This window comes from Takifugu flavidus, chromosome 1 (assembly GCF_003711565.1).
Source record: "Takifugu flavidus isolate HTHZ2018 chromosome 1, ASM371156v2, whole genome shotgun sequence".
Taxonomy (NCBI): Eukaryota; Metazoa; Chordata; class Actinopteri; order Tetraodontiformes; family Tetraodontidae; genus Takifugu; species Takifugu flavidus.
The window spans coordinates 13,052,883-13,070,547 of record NC_079520.1 but is presented as its reverse complement, the minus strand read 5'-3'; the positions used below and the strand labels follow the sequence as shown (position 1 = coordinate 13,070,547).

Sequence of the window (17,665 nt, the reverse complement as noted above, 5' to 3'; positions counted from 1 at the left end):
CTTTTTGCTGCAGGTGGATGCACGGTTGACACCACTCGCTGCGATGGGACTGGACCGAAGTGCCCTGATGCATGACGGTCTTCGACTCCACAGCGGGGTTGTATACCCAGGAATCCGAGCACTGTCAGGGGAGAAAAGCCGAGAGAACCACAGCATCCCTCTTGCTTATAATAGGGATGGTCTCCCAGAGCTCATCTACAAGCCAGATGCCTCACTGGAGAGTCAGAAGGCCACTAATGGATATTTAGGCCTCTATAAGGGCACGCCTCCAGGTCTCCACAAGCCAATGCTGGTTCCAGGAGCTGAAGGCTTAGGCTTGGAACGCAGAGTTGGGCCGGGAGAAAAAGCATCTGAAATGGGATTAACAAGTGCTGGAAGCTACCTCCGTCTGCCATGGCTCAACCCCTATCCTGAAGCTAGCATGTATCCGTTTATGGACACATCAAAGTATGCGGCCCTAAACATGTATAAAGCATCCTTACTCAGTCAACCCAACCCTTATCTTCCCCAACACCTGGCTTACCCTTCCCTGTGTGCAGCCCAAGGGGGCAGCGTTAACCCGGCTGCAGCTGCCTCTGCTGCTGAGAGGCTCTACTATATGCCTCCTTATCCTGCACCCCCCATTTCCTCTCCCCTGGTGGCACCCCCCATGAGGATTCCTACAGTTACAGTGGCCCCCACATCACTGGTACACTGCCAAGATAAGGGGCTAAGTGTTGCGCCTCCCTTTTCCCAGCCGCTTCACCAACCTTCCCCGCACCCTCAGCACCTTCAGTCTGCCATTGACAGAGATCGGTCACCTGGTAGGAGCACCAGACCCAGCAGACCCCCCTCCAGGAAGAGTGCAAGCAGCAACACCACCACTAGCAGTAGCACTAATGGCACTACTGGGGCAAATAGTGGTTTGTCCACTGATACCTCTCGTGTCCCCCAACCACCCCCTGCTCCCATTGACAGTTCGCTGGATTTACAAAGGCCAGTCGCAAGGATAGGGCAACCTCCAACTTCCTCCACTGCTTCAATTTCTGCCTCATCCTCATCCACGCAGTCCATTCCTCATCCGTTTTTTGTGAGCAGCATGGCATCGGAGCAGTCCTCCCCTGCTCGGCCGAGCCCCCACAAACATAGGACAAGAGATGGGGCGCCCGAACAGAGAAGTGCTGGTGACGAGAGGCGATCCAGCAGATCACCCTCCAAACCCAGTTTTGAGAGGTCGGTTCACCAACCCCAACCAACCAAAGATTCTGCAGAGAAGCCCTTGGATTTGTCTGGAAGAATATTAGAGTTTGGGCTACCTCCCAATGGATTCCCAGTTAAGATGGAGTCTATAGCACCAGGTGCACGTTATGGACTGCCCCCAGGCCGAGAGCTTCTAAAGGAAACCCCTTCACTCTCCCCCTCATCTAATCCCCATTCTGTGGTTAGCAGCACTTCTTCAAAGGTTCAAGAGATGCCGGAAATTATCAGCACTTTACACTCCTCCTGGGTTGTACCTAGCCAGGTTCCTTCCAATACACAGCACACATCAGGCTTGACTGCCTCTCCGAGGCCTAACACAGACACAGGTGTCTCACAAGCCAAAGGCTCCCCACCCTCTGTGATCAAACACAAGAGTTTGGAGAGAGTGCACCCTCAGCAACGTAGCTCGTCCTGCCCACGGATTGGTGAGCCTCCCCATAATACCTCCTCTACCCACTCTTCCTTGAGTAGCTCCAGAGCTCTTTCTCCTAAAGCCACTGGCGACTGGGTCAGACACAGCCCGAGTCGTACGGAACAGACAGCAGTCATGGGCCATCACAGAGAGGGCACAGACAAGTCCTCTCACACCATAAAGAGAGGTGAAACGACTTCAGAGGGGCCATCATTCAAGAGGCCTTGCTTGGAGAATGGTCACCCTCCTGGCCATCTTTATTTGCCTCAGAATGATACATACCTTAACCACAGTTTGGCTTATGCCAATAGATACCTCCACTATCCGGTTGCTGATGGCATGACTCTCCACTCCATGCCGATCACAGCAAAAGGTCCAGTCTATCCTCACCCAGTTTTGCTCGGCAGCAATAGCCTTTATCCCACACATTTAACAACGAAACACCCGTTACCGTACCACAACCTCCCAGCGGGTTCGGCAGGGGAATACCTTGCATACAACTCCCAGGAGATGGCTCATCCACTGATGCACGCTCATCCAGAAAAGTTGCCAGATAGAGGAGATGCAGCTTTGAAGACCCGCGGCCAGGAGAGATCCCGGGGAGTCGTTGACGATTGTGGCGGTCAAAGAGATCTAAAAATGGGGAAAGATCTGGGGGAAGGAAACCAGTTTAAGCTCGATAAACAAATGGGGACATATGGGCAGAGCAGCAGTCAAAGCAAAGCTGCTTCCGCTGTCACATCCAGAGAAAAGATTGTCTGCATTGACCTTGTACATTCAGACACAGATATGGAGTCTACCCCAGCAGGCGGCAAACCGCTCTCGGCTGAGAGGAGCGGCAAGGTTGACCAAAATGAATGTAATAACCAAAACCTGACTGAACCCAAACACCATCTTTCCCATCCTTATTCAGCCCATCAGGGACACGGCCCCACGGTGAAGCCTCATCACACAGACAGGCAGACAGACACTCCCACAGGGAAAGCGAGGTCTCTTCAGACAGGCTCTACGGACACACGCTCGACAGTGTCCCCAACTTCTTCTGGCATCTCTGCTCAGATGGAAGAGATGCCAGAGGAACCGGTCTCCAGTCCAGAGCCTGAAGACCCAGACCAAAGCACCTTACGCTGCGCCCGCACATCTGGAGAGCGCAGCTCTGGTAAGGACAAATTGGACAGAGGCGGCCAGGTTCTTCTCCTTACTCAGCAGGGCACAGATGTGAATGCTGGGGTATTATGTCAGAAGGAGAATGAAAAGGAGGACACAATTGTTGACCTTGGAGAGTCTCAAGGAGAAGGAGACGATGAGGACGAAGAAGACGGGAGTCAAAGTTCCTCCAAGAACTGTCGTAGATCTAGTCTGGCCAAAAGGATCGCTAACTCCTCAGGCTTTGTTGGTGACCGCTTTAAATGTGTCACCACTGAGCTGTATGCTGACTCCAGCAAACTCGGCCGTGAACAGAGAGCTTTGCAGGTAAGACAATTAAAGTGGGTGTCTGCGTATGTAGGGGATGAGTTAGAGGATGTCCCGGGCTCCACGTTCTGATAGCTGGAGAGAGGAAAATGTGATCAATACAATCATTTTGAACACTTTCAGTTTTAACAGTCACACAAAATGAAACCGTCAAGGGCTGCTGCTTTGTTGTTCCTTTGCTGCAGTATTCAAAACTGCCTTTAAGTAATCCTTGCATGTAACTGCCACCCTCTGAATTCACAGCACAGAATAATTCAGTCCTGTCATGCAACTGTCCTTGCTATAGGCTTGACCTTCTCATAGTTTTATCATTGTCTTTGTGAACTGATGAAAGGCCAGTTGTGGCCCTCTATCAGGGAGTTTAGTTCAGAGGTTAGAGCTGCCATCTCTGTATGTTGATTAGTGGACAGTCTGTAACGGTTATATCTGTGCCTTTGTGTGTCTATGCATGCCTGTGCTTTTGTGACTAGCTAATGCATGTGTTGGTAATGAAGGCGCAAGCTGCACTTTCAGAACATGACTGGCAGCATCACAGTTCACATTGCCTCTTGGCTGTATTTAACCTCAAAGTCAGGGCCACTGGAGGGCTTGCTGTATGCTTAATAACTAGCAGCTGCCCTCTCCTAGATTTTCTGCATGCTCGGATCTAATAATCGCTATCCTCAGCTAACCTTCCTCCATCTGATGGCCAATGTTGCCCTGACTTGTTACTGCCAGAGTTGATAATTCTCCTCACCCCGCTGACAAGCCCCTCTCTCTTCTCAGACATCTCCATCACCCACATATACACCATTACAACGACTCTTGTCATTCACGCACACACAAAGCCATTCACTTCAGACACCCAGGGTTCCTTCTACTTATCGGCAAAAACAAATGCTGCATTATCCACTGGCTCAGAAGCAGATATGTTAATAGGTTGCACATTTGGGATTTTATTTATGTCATGCTAACTATTGCACTATCTCTGGGCTTGTAAATCTGACATACGAATGTTTTGGTGGTAACATACTTGAAAAAAGAATATTTGATTTGAATTGTCTCTCTCAAATTCAGACATTGATGGGTTTTGAAGCAGTGTTCGATGACCTGTTGAGTCAAGATTTTTGTTGTTTTTTGTGGGTTGCCTTTTATCATGTGGGTAAACTTAGCAAAAAAAGGTTATTATAAGCATTGAAATGATGGACAGATATTGAGCCCCCCATTCTAATTGCTTAGATGGAAGTCATATCACGAGAGGCGAGTAATATAAGTCAACCTGCAACTAACTGGGAGGTCAGTTCTTTACTTTTCTTATCACATCTGCCTCTCGTGGGCTCTGTATTCTTTGTACTCTTCAGCACTGCACACCCCTCTTCCCTGCTCCCGTCTTTTCCTTTTTCATCCCTCTGCCTCAGGGCTTTAGATGTGTATGTTTCCTAGCCAATGTTGTATGATCCAGGAAGGGAGATGGCAGGACTTAAACCCCAGAGCACATGGGGGTCACAGTGGCTGCAGTAGTCTAATCTGTGTCTTGATGCCATGCCTGTGATTTATCTGTCTTACTGTAATGTCCTGTGTGTTTGTATGTAGGTCTTATTCCTTTGCCATTTTCCTTCCTTTATTTTTAAAACCTGATTTATTTTCCGATGCAAATTTTTTTGCTTCTATAGCTGCTGAGGTCAGATTGAGGCTTAAAGAGAGGTGTGTGTGTGTGTGTGTGTGTGTGTGTGTGTGTGTGTGTGTCTGTGTGTGTGTGTGGGGGCAGCTGATGAGTGGTTTTCATGGGATTTCTCTGCATTTGTGTGTGTCTGTGTGTGTGCGTACAGCGGGCAATGATGCGGTTCTCAGAGCTGGAGCTGAAGGAGAAGGAGGGCGGCGGTGTGTGTGTGACTGCCTCGGCGGCGGCGGCGGCGGCGGCAGCAGGACGGGAGCTGGCAGACAGCCAGCACAGAGAGCAAGCGCTGGAACACGGCCAATATACCACCAGGCAGGGGGAGACGGAGGGTGAGTAATTGCATGCGCGCGCACACACACACACACACACTTTTGCACTCTCTTACACACACACACACACACACAAGCTGCAAATGAATCCTCAGAAGGGACACATGCAAACAATACGTGCGTGTACACGCTTGCGCAAGACTGGGTCACACTAAAAAAAAGACACAATTTTACACACACACACACACACACACACACACACACACAGGGCAAACGACCCTGTGCGGAGACGGAGGGGGAGTTTTATTTTCAAGAAGTCTTTTGTGCTTATCTGTGCGGAGAGACGATCGCGAGAGAGGGAGGGCAGGAGCAGAAGGAGGGGCTGGGATTGCGTGAGTGAGCGAGTGAGGGGGGGGGGTGCGGAGGCGCGGGTGAAAGCGGATGGGAGCGCTCAGCGGAAGGGGGGGGTTGGAGGGGGGTTAGTTACATTGGCTTGGAGCCCAGCTGTGTGTTGGAGCGAGGCTGTGGCTGACGTGTGAGCCTAATTATGGCATGGAGAGAGACAGAGAGGCAGAAGGAAGGGGGGGCTTAGAGTCATGCTCGGTGTGAGAAGGGCGTGGCGCGGTCATGCCATGGGGGAGGACGCGGAGACGGATGATGGGAGTCACTGTGCACGTTGAAGGCACAGGATGTTTTTCTGCCGCTCTAAGCTGGAAGTGCGAGCGGCAGCGCTGAACCCGTCAGGCCTCTGGCTCAGCTCACATCAGATTAAAAAGTCTTTACCCCATCAAAGTTTTACTGCCTGCCTTTAAAGCAGAATAAAAGCTGGCTGGTGTTTAACTGGAGTTCTCCATCTGTCAATCCCTTACCCCGTTTCGCCCCCCCACTGCTTGGTTCCATGCTCACTTTCTGTCTGGTTTGTGGTCTGTCTGCATTCTCCTTTTGTGTGTCTGTGGCCCTTTCATTTCCACGTTTCCATCCTTGTGCTTCTTCTTTGCCCAGGTCTCCGAGCGGTGTTCACAAACAACAGAGTTCCTGTCCTCCAGAGGTGTGGCACCTTGAAAGAGACCTTGTCTCAAGGACACGTGGCTAGAAGTACCACCCAAGGAGGACTAAAAGATGGAGCCCGGAAGGTGAAGGAATGTGAAGGAGGCCAATGCACGCCCTCTATTTTGGCACAGACGAAAGGGTATCATGGGGAAAAGGTCATCTCCGGCTTTGAAGCCTCAAGAAAACGCCTACTCGGCCACGAACAGGAGGAGACTGAGAGGGATGACAGAGAGAGGGTGTCGCACCCAGAGAAGAGAGCCAGGATCTCTGCAGGTGAGAAGAACGTTATTTCCCACAAGTCTCTCCGTGTGTTTTCTTTGAATCTCTACAAGTTTTCGATGACACTACGCAACTTTTCCTCAGTTCACTTGCCAACCAACATTACAGCTCATCCGCTGATCAAAGCTAGATCTGCTTCCAACGGGGAACTGCTTTAACCACACAGCACAGTGCCACCACGGTCCTGAGCCTCGTGCACTTGAAAACATTTAACATTTTAAAATGAATGGTTTTGGCTTTGCTTCTGCATTCTGTCCATACTAAGCCACAGATTTATGACCGTGAAAATGAGACAATTGGAAACACAACTTCGGTTTTGAAATATCGGGGCTGCTGTACGTGGACGGATAAAAACACGTGCCTGGTGGGGAGACGCGAAGCTCCTCCATGTGGGCCAAGTGCAGGTTTAATGTGGAGGTTCACGCATGTTGCCATGGAGTGAGACATGGTATATATAAAAAGTAAGGCATGGTATATCTCTTTAGGACGCGCTTTGCTTTTCTTCACTGTCTAACAGCAATTTATTGACCTTTTTTTTGTTGAGCCGCCTCCAATCAAAAGACGTCTTTCATAGCTGTGTTGTCTAAACGCGGCAGCATTGTAGCCATTTGTTTCCCACCTTTCTGTGTTATCCCGGGCTTTCTCGGACACCCTGCACTATAAAGAGTCTTCCCAGTCCCTTTGGTGCCTTCTCCTTTCCAGTCAGCTCTGTCACACCCCCACGCCGTAGCCGTTTACTGTCCGATCGTTCGCTCTGTGTGGCAGCCAGCTCAGAGAAGTGTTTAATCCTGCCTTTGAGCAGCGTGTGAGACAGAAGCAAGGAAGAGGGACAGCCATTCTCTTTCTCTCTTCTCTCAGCGCTGGCATTCCGCTGTTGAGCTTATTCACCCTCTTCAAAGCTGCGCTTTTCTTCTTTTCATCTCCTTTCTTTTACCCCTCCTGTTTGGGTTCCTTTTTTAAAAAAATATTTCTGGCGTGCTGTACTGCACTTGTTCTCGTCGGCATTGGCAGAGCAGTCAAACACCAGTCCACCATGACTTTGAGAAGGGTCTTTTTTTGCTACCTGGTTTTGGAGGTAGCTTCCTGTTTTCTCTGTAGTCTGTCTGTTTCACATCTGCTTCTTTGTCCTGTGCACATGTAAAATGTAAGACCTGACGAGGATTTTACAAACCACAGCGGTTATTACTGGCCTTTGTTTCTTGTAGGAAGTAGTAGGCAAGTTGGTGATTTTGCAGTAGAAACCGAAAACACTATTTTAATAAAAAAAAAATCCCTCCACGACTATGAAAGCTTGAAAAAAATTCCCTCATAATTTTGCATGATCTTGAAATTTTATCCCAGATAGAATTTTTTACGGGACCAATCATTGTGTTTTTCTATGGTCCACACAAAGTGACCCGCGACCGCTGGTTGCTTCCTCGTTTGTGGCTGTGAGAGGTAGACCAAAAAGAAATCACTGCTACATTTCCTTCGTGTTCACCGTGAGCGCGAGGGTGTATTGTTTTGTTAAATGTGAAACAATGACATGTTCTCTGGCTCCAAAACGTGACAGGAAAATGACAGAAACAAAATATGTTTGGACAATTAGTCAACTTTGGACATCAAAAAGATGCAGTCTCGAAAGAAAGAAACGTTTACCGTATTCTCCATTCTTTTAGTGACTCAAGACTCAAATATTTTGGAAGCCATTACTGCTACTTCAGAGTTTAATGGCAAATATTGTAGTTGCTTGTAATAAATGGAGGTTGAAGTTATGTGTTTATGTTTACAGATGAACATGAGCAGCCGAGTCCTGTCGAAGACGACGACGAGGAGGTGCGTAAGCTCAAGGTCTGCATCGAGCTGAAGGGGCTGCGACTCAGCAAGCCTGCTGCTGGCGCCGCTTCACCCGAGGGCTCCCTAAACAAGCAGGAGAGAGCGTGGTCCCAGTTCAATGTGGTCGCCCCGGGCCAGAGCCTGCGAGACCACAAAATCAGGCCCTGCGAGGCTGACGACAGAGCTGCAGTGCAGAAATCCGACATCAACAGGAAATGGGGCTGCGAGAAGCTACTTAATGGTAAGAATGAGCCAGCAGCCATTTCAACCGCCGCTGTCTCCGAGTTCAGCTCGGGTAACGGAAATATCTCTTTGGCTCTCCCTGCGCTGTCTCACTGAGCCTTCTGTTGTTTGGGGGATTTCCCGTGAAGGGGTTGCAGAAGAATAAAAAGTAAGGTATGGGATATTTCCTGCTGCTAGGGGAGCATTAGGGCCGCCAGAAACGCAACCAGTGGACTAAAAGCTAAAATGTCGGTCAGCGTGCGAACGCTAGAGCAGTGGGCACCACCGACAACAACCACAGTGGCTGCTGGAGCCGTGTGGGCAGGTGTGGTGTGACTAATGTGTGATCAATGATTTTTGCTATTTTCCTCTGAAGACCAGTCAAATGGAATAGTCTGTCTGTGTGTGTGTGTGTCTGTCGGGGAGGGGGGGGGTGGTTATTGGAAACATGGCTCTCTCTTGTGCACGTGTATAAACTGAGGCAGACGGAGGCCCAGGCCAAGAAAATAAAAGGAAGAAAAAACGACTAACGGCGGGAAGATTCTGATGCCGTTTCCTGCAGAAACCACAGGCCTTGATCGAGACCAGAATTTCTTGGTTTTTTTGTTCCACCATTCTGCTTTTCGCAACGCGTCTGCCAGAGGAGACGTATAAATTCAGATTAATGTTTCCCCGTTAAGGTAAATTAATTTGGCACCGATTGCCGTCATACCTGTCTGGGCTCAGCTCGACTCCATGTTGTAGAGCGATCCGCGGCAGAAACGTGTTTCCATTAAGCTATTACACAGCGCTGTGACATTGCGGTTTCAAGGTCAGGATTTTATTTTTTGTGTAAACATTTAGTATGGAGGAGGAACCCAGAGTGCCACATTTGTTTAAGGAGATTACTCATAGCGGTGTCCTTGCTGCAGCCGCGATGTTTATGTGAGCCTGCAAGTGTGTGCATTTTATTTTCATGAGCGAGCAGGCGTGCTGCGCTCCCAGACAGCTCTGCGCGCTCATTAATAAACCAACAGAGGGTGAGAGATGGCCTTGCACTACCTTCCCATCCTCCCCTTCCGCTCGCGCTATCAGTCGCTCACTCCGCGTTCTCTCCTCCCATTGCAGGCATATCTGCCCTTCCCCCTGGCCAATTGAAGGACAGGTTGCAACCGCCGGGCCCCTTCTCAGGTGACCGTGGCCTCAAGGAGCCCAGGAGGGATCCCCCCTCCTCTCCGGCCTCACAGCTTTCCATGGGCGGTGCCCCTCCCCTGAAGTCCCGTCGCCATAGTGACACGGACAAACCTAAGGGCAAGCGGCCGTGCAAGACTAAGCACACCAGTCTGAAGGACCGGGAGAAGAAGAAGGAGGGAACCCTGAACAGCCCAGGCCAGCACTGCATAGTTGAACTGGGCCCAACCGACGGGGACAAGGTGAGCGCCGGGACAAGTGTCTGGCTGCTTGTTGCAGTGGATTTTCAGTATGCTGGTATGCTTGTCAGTTCCTCTGATTATGCAGCTGGAAAGTGTGGGGGGAGGCCGGGGGAGGCTGGGGGAGGAAGTGTGTTTACAATGTTTAGAGGGCTGCTGGAGCTTTGACCTCTCCGCGCCCTGAGCGGCTCCCTGTGGCGTGCCTCTATGCGTTTGTGTTTGTCTCTGGCCTTAATTGTCAAACGTGTGTCACCGGTGCCGTTTTGTGTGTGTGTGTGTGTGTGTGTGTGAGTGCGTGTGTGTGTGTGAGTGCGTGCCAGGCCGGAGCTTCTGTGTGTTTGTGAGCATTCCTGACATAACAGCGGAACCCTGGAGCAATTACACATCGCGCTCGGTGCCGAACGCACGGCCGCGCGCTCTTCCCCTCGCTCAAACCGTGAGGAATGTGGCAGCCGCGGTCGAGCATATGAAGTTCAAAAGACGGGGAGGGGGGGGGCTTGAAGGAAAAATTGAGGGGGAAAAAAAAGAGGGTTAGTTGTTTTCCATCCGCGCTGCCTTCCTCCCCTGCTCCTCCTCAGCCTGACAGCTGCTTCGACATAGAATTCCACTGAGAGGGCACGCACTGCACGCACGTGCACGTACACACACACACACACACAGGCAACTCCCTCTCTCCTGGGTTGCGCTCGGAAAAGGCTCAGTTGTTTTGGTGGTTAAACAAAAGTGGCGTGCCAACCTGCAGTGTTTGGGGCACGACCGGGTGGTGTGAAATCTGTGGGCTTTGTGTGGATTTTTTCCAAGTGATGCAAAGTCTGTTGTAGACAATTAAATGTAGTGTTTTAACCTATAGCTTGGCGTTCAAATCCTACTGGGAAGAGCTTTGTTAAACACAAATACGAGTAGTATGTGTACAACCATGACAACCAGAGGTGTATCAGTGCATCGTGACTCGGTTATGGTGTAAATAATGTTTAAGCATCACGATCACAGAAACAGAGTTCTCCTGAAGTCAAAGCGTTTTAAGCACCCTCTGGTGGTAGGCAGGTATTGGTGCTTCTCAAATTACGCTACAATATTTAGTGTGATACCAATGGAGCGGTTCTGCCGGTGTCGTGGTGTGCTTGCCGAGTCTTTGCCTGTGTCGTAACTGCTATGTGACGAGGGCTGTAATTCTCTCCCCTCAGCCAATTGAGCAGCGTGGTGCCCAGAGGAAGAGGGACGCCTCTCCTAATCACTATCCCTGCTCTCCAGTCAAGCCGTGCTCCCCCGCCGCGCTCTGTCCACCCTCCCTGCAGCCCCAGGCAAACGCCAGAGTGGGCAGTGTTCCACCAGAGGCAGCGGTGGCGGCGGGGGTTCACAGGACCCCTCCCCCCGAGGCCCCTGCAGTGCGCCCGATCCCGCCGGAGGCCCGTCGACTGATCGTGAACAAGAACGCAGGCGAGACTCTGCTCCAGAGAGCAGCGCGGCTGGGATATGAGGTAATAGGCATCTCTCATCCTCGCTGCTTATCGCTCTCTCGTGCTCTTTTAAATCTTTGCTCTTTCTACTTAAATTGAGCTCATTTTCTCTGCTTACTTTGTTCCTGTCTGACTCTGGCAGACATAACCTGACTTTTTTTTTTCTTCCAAAAATTGTCTTCACCTTTTTAATCTTCTCTCGCATCTGTCATCTCTTCCTGGCGCCGTCTTTTGCCTTTTGAATCATCCCCCTCTATTTTCACGCACTTACGTTTTGTTCTTGTCACGCTCCTTTTTTTTTTTTGCTCCCCTTTGCCCGCGACTCTCGTTCTTTCTCAGGTTTCCGCTCTCTTCCCTCCCCCTCTTTTCCTCTGCGCTCTCTTTCTCTTCCTCTCTTTGTGACTCAGATTGTCGTTGGCACCCCTCCTCCCCCTCCTCGCCATGAACACGTGTGCACTCGGGTGCATGCACGCACACACACGTACGCACTCACACGTACGCACACACGCGCTCGGTCCTTCCCCACTTCCCCTTCTCTTGCCTCTCTGCGCTCACATCTCATTAATTTTCTGTGAGGCGAAGTGTCACATGCACACGCGCACGTGCACGCACGGTCACACACGTGTGTGCGTAGACGGAATGAGGAATCGGTAGGATCATTATAGGAGACTGATGCTCGCTGCCTCTCTAGCATCGGAAGTTTTTTTCTTTCTTTCTTTCTTTCTCCCTTTGTGTGTCGCTGCCGATCGTTCGCTCGGAAACCGGATCCTCCTCATTCTGCGAACGTACATGAAAGCGTGACGCGTGTTCCACCGACTTCTCTCGACTCCCAGAGCTCCTAATGCTTTAAATCAAAGTTGGATGGCCCACCGTTTCCTCCTCCTGCGTCCCCTGTGTGTTAGCTCAAATGTGTCTCCCCCGTGTTGACAGATTTTACAAATTGATTTATAGATCGATGTGGTTCAGTGCCATTTGAGACGTGTCTGTGTGTGCGTGTGCGTGTGTGTGTGTCCACTCCATCTTCCTCTCGCTATAAAAGTGGTGTTTGTGTGTCCGGAGGATAATTTTAATCACCAGCAGAGGTATCTTCACAGAACTGTAAATAGGTGTGGGTATCTTTTGTTGCTCATTAACCAGTTGCTTTATGGTCGTGTGTGTTTGTTGCACACATTTATGATGATGAGCTTTGTGTGTGCGTGAGAGACGGCGCACGAGTGGGAGAGAGCAAGAGTGTGAATGAGAGGTAAGCACTGGGAGTATAATCGCGTTCTAATGGCCCTCTAATGTGCCGTGGTGACTGTGGTTAGCAGTGGCGGCGGCTGTTTTTCTCCCTCTCTTGTTCCGTCTCTCTCGCTCCCCCTCTCTCGCCGTCTCGCTCAGACACACACGCACACACAGACACACACAAAGTGCAGCACAGCAGCAGGGTTCAGTCAGCCGTGTTGGAGAGAAGCCGGCTCGTCTCTGATTTATGCATCTTTCTCGAATGTTTTTTTCCCCTCCCTCTTTTTTTTTAATCCCCGCTTCACATTTTTCCTTTCCAGCGCTCTGCGTGTGGAGAGGGAAAGGGGGAGGAGGGAGGAGAAAACCTGAGACTACACAAACAAGGCGCTGACCGCTGCGCAAACAACACCCCCGCGTTCCCCTCTTCCCTCCCTCCTCCCTCCTTTCTTTCTCTCCCTCTCTTGCTTTCAGGAAGCCCGTCTCTCACTGCCTGTGTGTGATAAGCCTGGGGCAGACCCCTGGGGCTCCCACACACTCGCACACAAACACGCACATACACGGACACGCACGCCCAAATGCGTTCAGAGAGCCACACCAATTTATGCACACACACACACACACACACAGGCACACACACACAGAAGCACGCTCTTCATACAAGCCTGTAGATGCGCAGAGCGCTTGTCTCACGCTGGTGTTTTAGCGCCGCGAGCTCTGGGCTTATCACACACGGGCAGAGAGATACGAGTGCCTACGAGACAGAGGCAGACGGGGCTCACATGCTGATCACACACACACACACACACACACACACACACGAGGCAAAGTGTGACACAGACACGCACGAAAAACACCCGTTATGACCCAGTAAGCACATGCACAGGCATCCTGACACGTTCCCTCCATATGCTTGACAGCGCCGTGACTCCGTGCTCGTTGCCATTGCACGCCCACACAGAGCCTGCACATGCAAATTTAGAACCACCTCATTCACGCGCACGTGCGTCGAGAGACACTTTGTTACTTTTTTCTACCGCCGGCACACTCGCCAACGACTTTCATGTGCAAACCTGCAAGTACAGAACACCAAATCGCATCACGCTCGTGCATTTACAGTAATTGAACACACGTGAAACCATTCTGTCCCGTTCCACAACCCGCCCGGCTGACATTGTGCATATTTGATGTTCGTTTAGTTTTGCGAGTCGTGCCTCTGCACACGAAAGCCCACTTGCTCTCTTTCTTCCTCTCTCGCTCGCTCGCTCCCCTTTTATTCTTTCTCTCCCTCCCTCGTCTGCCTCGCTCTTGGAGCATTTGAAATGGTAATGAGGAAGAGATTCTGCGGATGTCTTCATCCCTCTCCCCTTCGTGCAGGGGCTTGGAGCTTGACGCTGCTGCCCATTGAAAAAGCAGATAAAGGTGCAATCTGTCATTTATTCCCGGCACATGAATCACGGTGGCATTCTTTTCCTACGCATGATCCAAGCGGCGCTAGAAAATCTAGTTAAATTTGCAGAGACGGGGCAGCATCTTTGATGGGGAAAATAAAGAGTGGAATTTCAGATTAAGTAACAGTTGGACAAATAAGTACATTCACACTGACTTCTCACTCGGGGCCCAACTTCTACAACTGCGGCTGAAGTCATTAGCAAGTGCCACATCTAAAATTACAGGAGGTATCATGAAATAATGGCCTATGTGCCACCAGAGTGTGATCCAGATGCCTCGACCTCAGTTTGGGGGTGTATTCTCTCTCTAATGCAGAAAGTAATTTATGAGGACAGCTACTTCATCCTACCAGTTGTGATGTGTTCTAACTAGTTAAATAGTGCAACATTATAGCTATCAGAGTTCCAGTTTCTACTCCCATGTTATTTGCACGCATCTGCTGAGCATTAAGGCCCAAGTTATTTATCGTGACTTCAGGCTGGTGGAGAAAACCTGAACGGTTGGTTTCACGTATTATTCTCTCAACCACCCTTCGTTACCCAAGTGTTGTCATTGGACGGCAGGTGGGCTTTTTCACAGTTAATCAAAGTCAATACAAAATACGGGTTTGACTTGTCTTACAAAAGTTGCTTATATCATACAGGTGAAGCCTTCCGTGCATCACCTGGTACATGTAACACCCAGATGACGCATGAAATGCGTATAAATGTATGTAATGGCAAACGCGTCCCCCCTCTCTCTCTCTCTCTGTCTCTCTCTCTCCCTCTCTCTCTCTCTCTCTCTGTCTCTGTCTCTCTCTCTCTCTCTCTCTGTCTCTCTCTCTGTGTAGCGAGCGCTGTACGCGGCAGCTCCACAAGGGGTTAAATGTCTGAGTGATGCATTGATTGCAGGCGAGCGCAGGGAAGCATTCTAGAGAGGGAGATTAGAGGATGGAGGGGAAAGGGGAGGGGGGCTGTCTCATTTTACTGTGGAGGTGTGTGCGAGAGCGGGCGAGTGTGGCGGGAAGCCAGGGCTCTCGTGGTAAGCTCCTCGCTCTCTCCCAGTGATATTAAACACGGCTTCAGAGGTTTAGCGCTATGTCTCCTCCTCAGCCACACACACTCACGCGCACACACATACCTGTCAGCGATGCAGATGCGTGTGCACACGCACGCGTGCGTGCAGAGTCAGCGGGGAGCTGCATATCATAACGCTCTACCTGTCAGTCTCTCTCACACTTGCGCTCATTCACTCTCACAGGCAGGCTCATGAACGCACACACACAAAGTGAGTGGAATCCCCTCGAGGGGAGCTTCGGCGCGGCGCTCCTGAATCTCTCCAGCAGGCAGATGGAGCGCTGACAGCAGGCGAAAGCCAGTGGCAGTGGCAGTGGCGCCCCGGCTCCCCTCCCGTTTCTCCTCCGCTCTCACCTTTTTGCCTGCTCGCACTTGTTCACTTCAGTCCCCTCCATCCCGCTCTCGAATTTCCGCGCTGGCCCAAAATAAGCCGTCCTCCATTTCCATTTCGCTCTACCGTTCATCTTGTTATTATCAGCTGCAGTCCAGAGGACAGTGCTGGCAGATTTTATCCACAGATTCATTAATCTGTCATCTGCTGGGGTGTCGCCTCTCCAGGCCCCCCCTCCCGTCCCCCCACTCCAGCCCTCTTCTGTTTCCTCGTCTTTGCCTGCCATTTCTTCCCTCTTCCTCCCTCCATCGATCCACTCTGCGCAAAAAGAGAGAGAGGGTGGAAGAGTGAGATAAACACTTGGATGGGAGAACCGGCTGGAATTAGCATAGAAATGGAAGTTTGGAGTCATTCCCCAGGTTTTGATGAGCCACTTTCCTCCCTTCGGCATAGAACTGTTAACATAACAGAGTGTCTGGATATGGAATGAGGACGAGTCGTAGATTTGCATTTTATATATACACTAAGTTTTATAGTCACCCATGTGCAATTAGTATCTCCAGGAATTTGTGGAGGGCAGATGTAAATAATCACTGAAGTCTGCATGACTTTTAGTCCAGTGGCTGATAAAATGATTTGCAGCGTTCAATATTGCAAAAGCAGGAAACGCCGTCCTCCCCTAAAAGAAAGTTACAGGTTAATTTTAACAAATACAGATGCAAACGCAACTGGCCTTTCTAGTTTGTGCTTCTTTGGGTGAAAAACGCACACCACATTCAAAGAGCTGCTACATAATTAGGCATTTTAAATTGCAACAATTTAAATAAAAAAATAAAAAAATCTAGCTTGCGAAAGCTTTAAAGGACGCACCAAACGGGCACAAGCGCTTGTCCGCCTGGCTCAGGCTGAGCACATTACCCGACTGCTCCCCATCGTCGCCCTTCTCAGCAGCAGCTGATGCTCCTGCAGTCTAGTAAAAACAAATCGGTCTGACTGCTTAGCGCCGGATACCCAACTGTCACGGTCCGAGACCAAAGAAAAAGCTTCCAGCTCCCGGGCAAATGCTTCAGCGCCTCCGTCAAATCTCTTTGTTCCGTTTCCATTTTGCCGTGTTCAGAGCTGAGCCGTCGTAACTGGCTGCCGCAGCGGCATCCGGGCTTAGCCGTAACACACGGATTCACACGTTCACACGCTCTTGCCTGCGCAGAATCTGGCACGTAAACTACCATTGAGTCACACTTAGTCTCCATGATAGGTTCTGGCACCATCTCTTGTATTATGGAGCATTTATGTGCAAATGTGCGACACATTCTGTGTGTGTGTGTGGATGTTTTTTGGATGTAAGCATAACCGGAGCAATGCAAGTCCTAGTGCACAAGTCAGAGGAGACACCCCTGTACAGTTCCTGTGGGGGAGGAATTAGGACACCAGGAAGTGAGCGTGTTCCGGTGTCTGACAAAGGCTAAACTTGGCTCTCCCTCTGTGTCGGCCCTTCTTTAGGAGGTGGTTCTGTACTGCCTGGAGAACAGAGTGTGTGACGTGAACCACAGAGACTACGCTGGCTACTGCGCCCTGCACGAGGCGTGCGCCCGCGGCTGGCTCACCATCGTCCAGCACCTGCTGGATTATGGCGCCGACATCAACTGCAGCGCTCAGGATGGCACCAGGTGAGGAGATGCACGCGCAGGAGGCGGGGCTTGCACACGGCCGAGGGCGTCCGGGGACGTTTCTACATTCCCTTCAGGACTCGGTCATTAAAGCGCTTTAGTTTTGCCGACAAACATTTGCAGGATTGATTTTATGACCTCTGCCAAGGAGACCGCGTGACAGCCGACGTTTATCTGAAAGCAAAATAATTCAAAAAGTTCAAAATAGAATTTTAAGAAATTTACAGGAAATGTTGACAATGGTCTCAGGAAATTTTACGCCTGTTCCGGATTCCGGAGGGAATGTTGAGGAAGCTTAGGGGCTTTGATCATAGAGCAAAGCAACCTACTATGTTATGTAACCTTGTATTACTACCGCCTCTATATACCATGCTATTGGTCTAACAGGCGGTGAAGTGAGCTGCTTGTTTTTAAGTTCAACAACCTCCATTGAAGGTAGACAAGTTGCTCGCTCTCAAAGTACCCGCTTGGCTGACGTCCGTGTTTACCGAGGGCTCATCTCTAGTTTCTCCTTCATTCGCTTGGTAAAGGGGCCAGTTTTGCACAGATTAGATGTATTTAATAAAGGGTTGGCTTTTGACCGCTGCGCCAAGGGTCAGATGTCTTCAAAAGTGCAGCTTTTTCAGAGTTCTAATATTTCTGTACACAGCCACCGAC

At 50.3% G+C, this 17,665-nt stretch overlaps 1 protein-coding gene across 5 annotated transcripts in view; it reads left to right on the top strand.

Moving 5' to 3' along the window:
* bcor (BCL6 corepressor) overlaps positions 1–17,665 on the top strand; it is a 34,148-nt gene that overhangs the window by 12,769 nt on the left and 3,714 nt on the right. For 3 of the 5 annotated variants that reach the window (XM_057044218.1, XM_057044019.1, XM_057043954.1), the window contains exons 3-10: positions 14–3,124; positions 4,343–4,399; positions 4,933–5,110; positions 6,053–6,373; positions 8,151–8,435; positions 9,524–9,828; positions 11,010–11,303; positions 16,842–17,008. In XM_057044218.1, the coding sequence (XP_056900198.1) occupies positions 14–3,124; positions 4,343–4,399; positions 4,933–5,110; positions 6,053–6,373; positions 8,151–8,435; positions 9,524–9,828; positions 11,010–11,303; positions 16,842–17,008 (4,718 nt within the window). The remainder of the gene's footprint in view (positions 1–13; positions 3,125–4,342; positions 4,400–4,932; positions 5,111–6,052; positions 6,374–8,150; positions 8,436–9,523; positions 9,829–11,009; positions 11,304–16,841; positions 17,009–17,665) is intronic. The other 2 variants (XM_057044141.1, XM_057044079.1) reach the window with 2 other exon arrangements.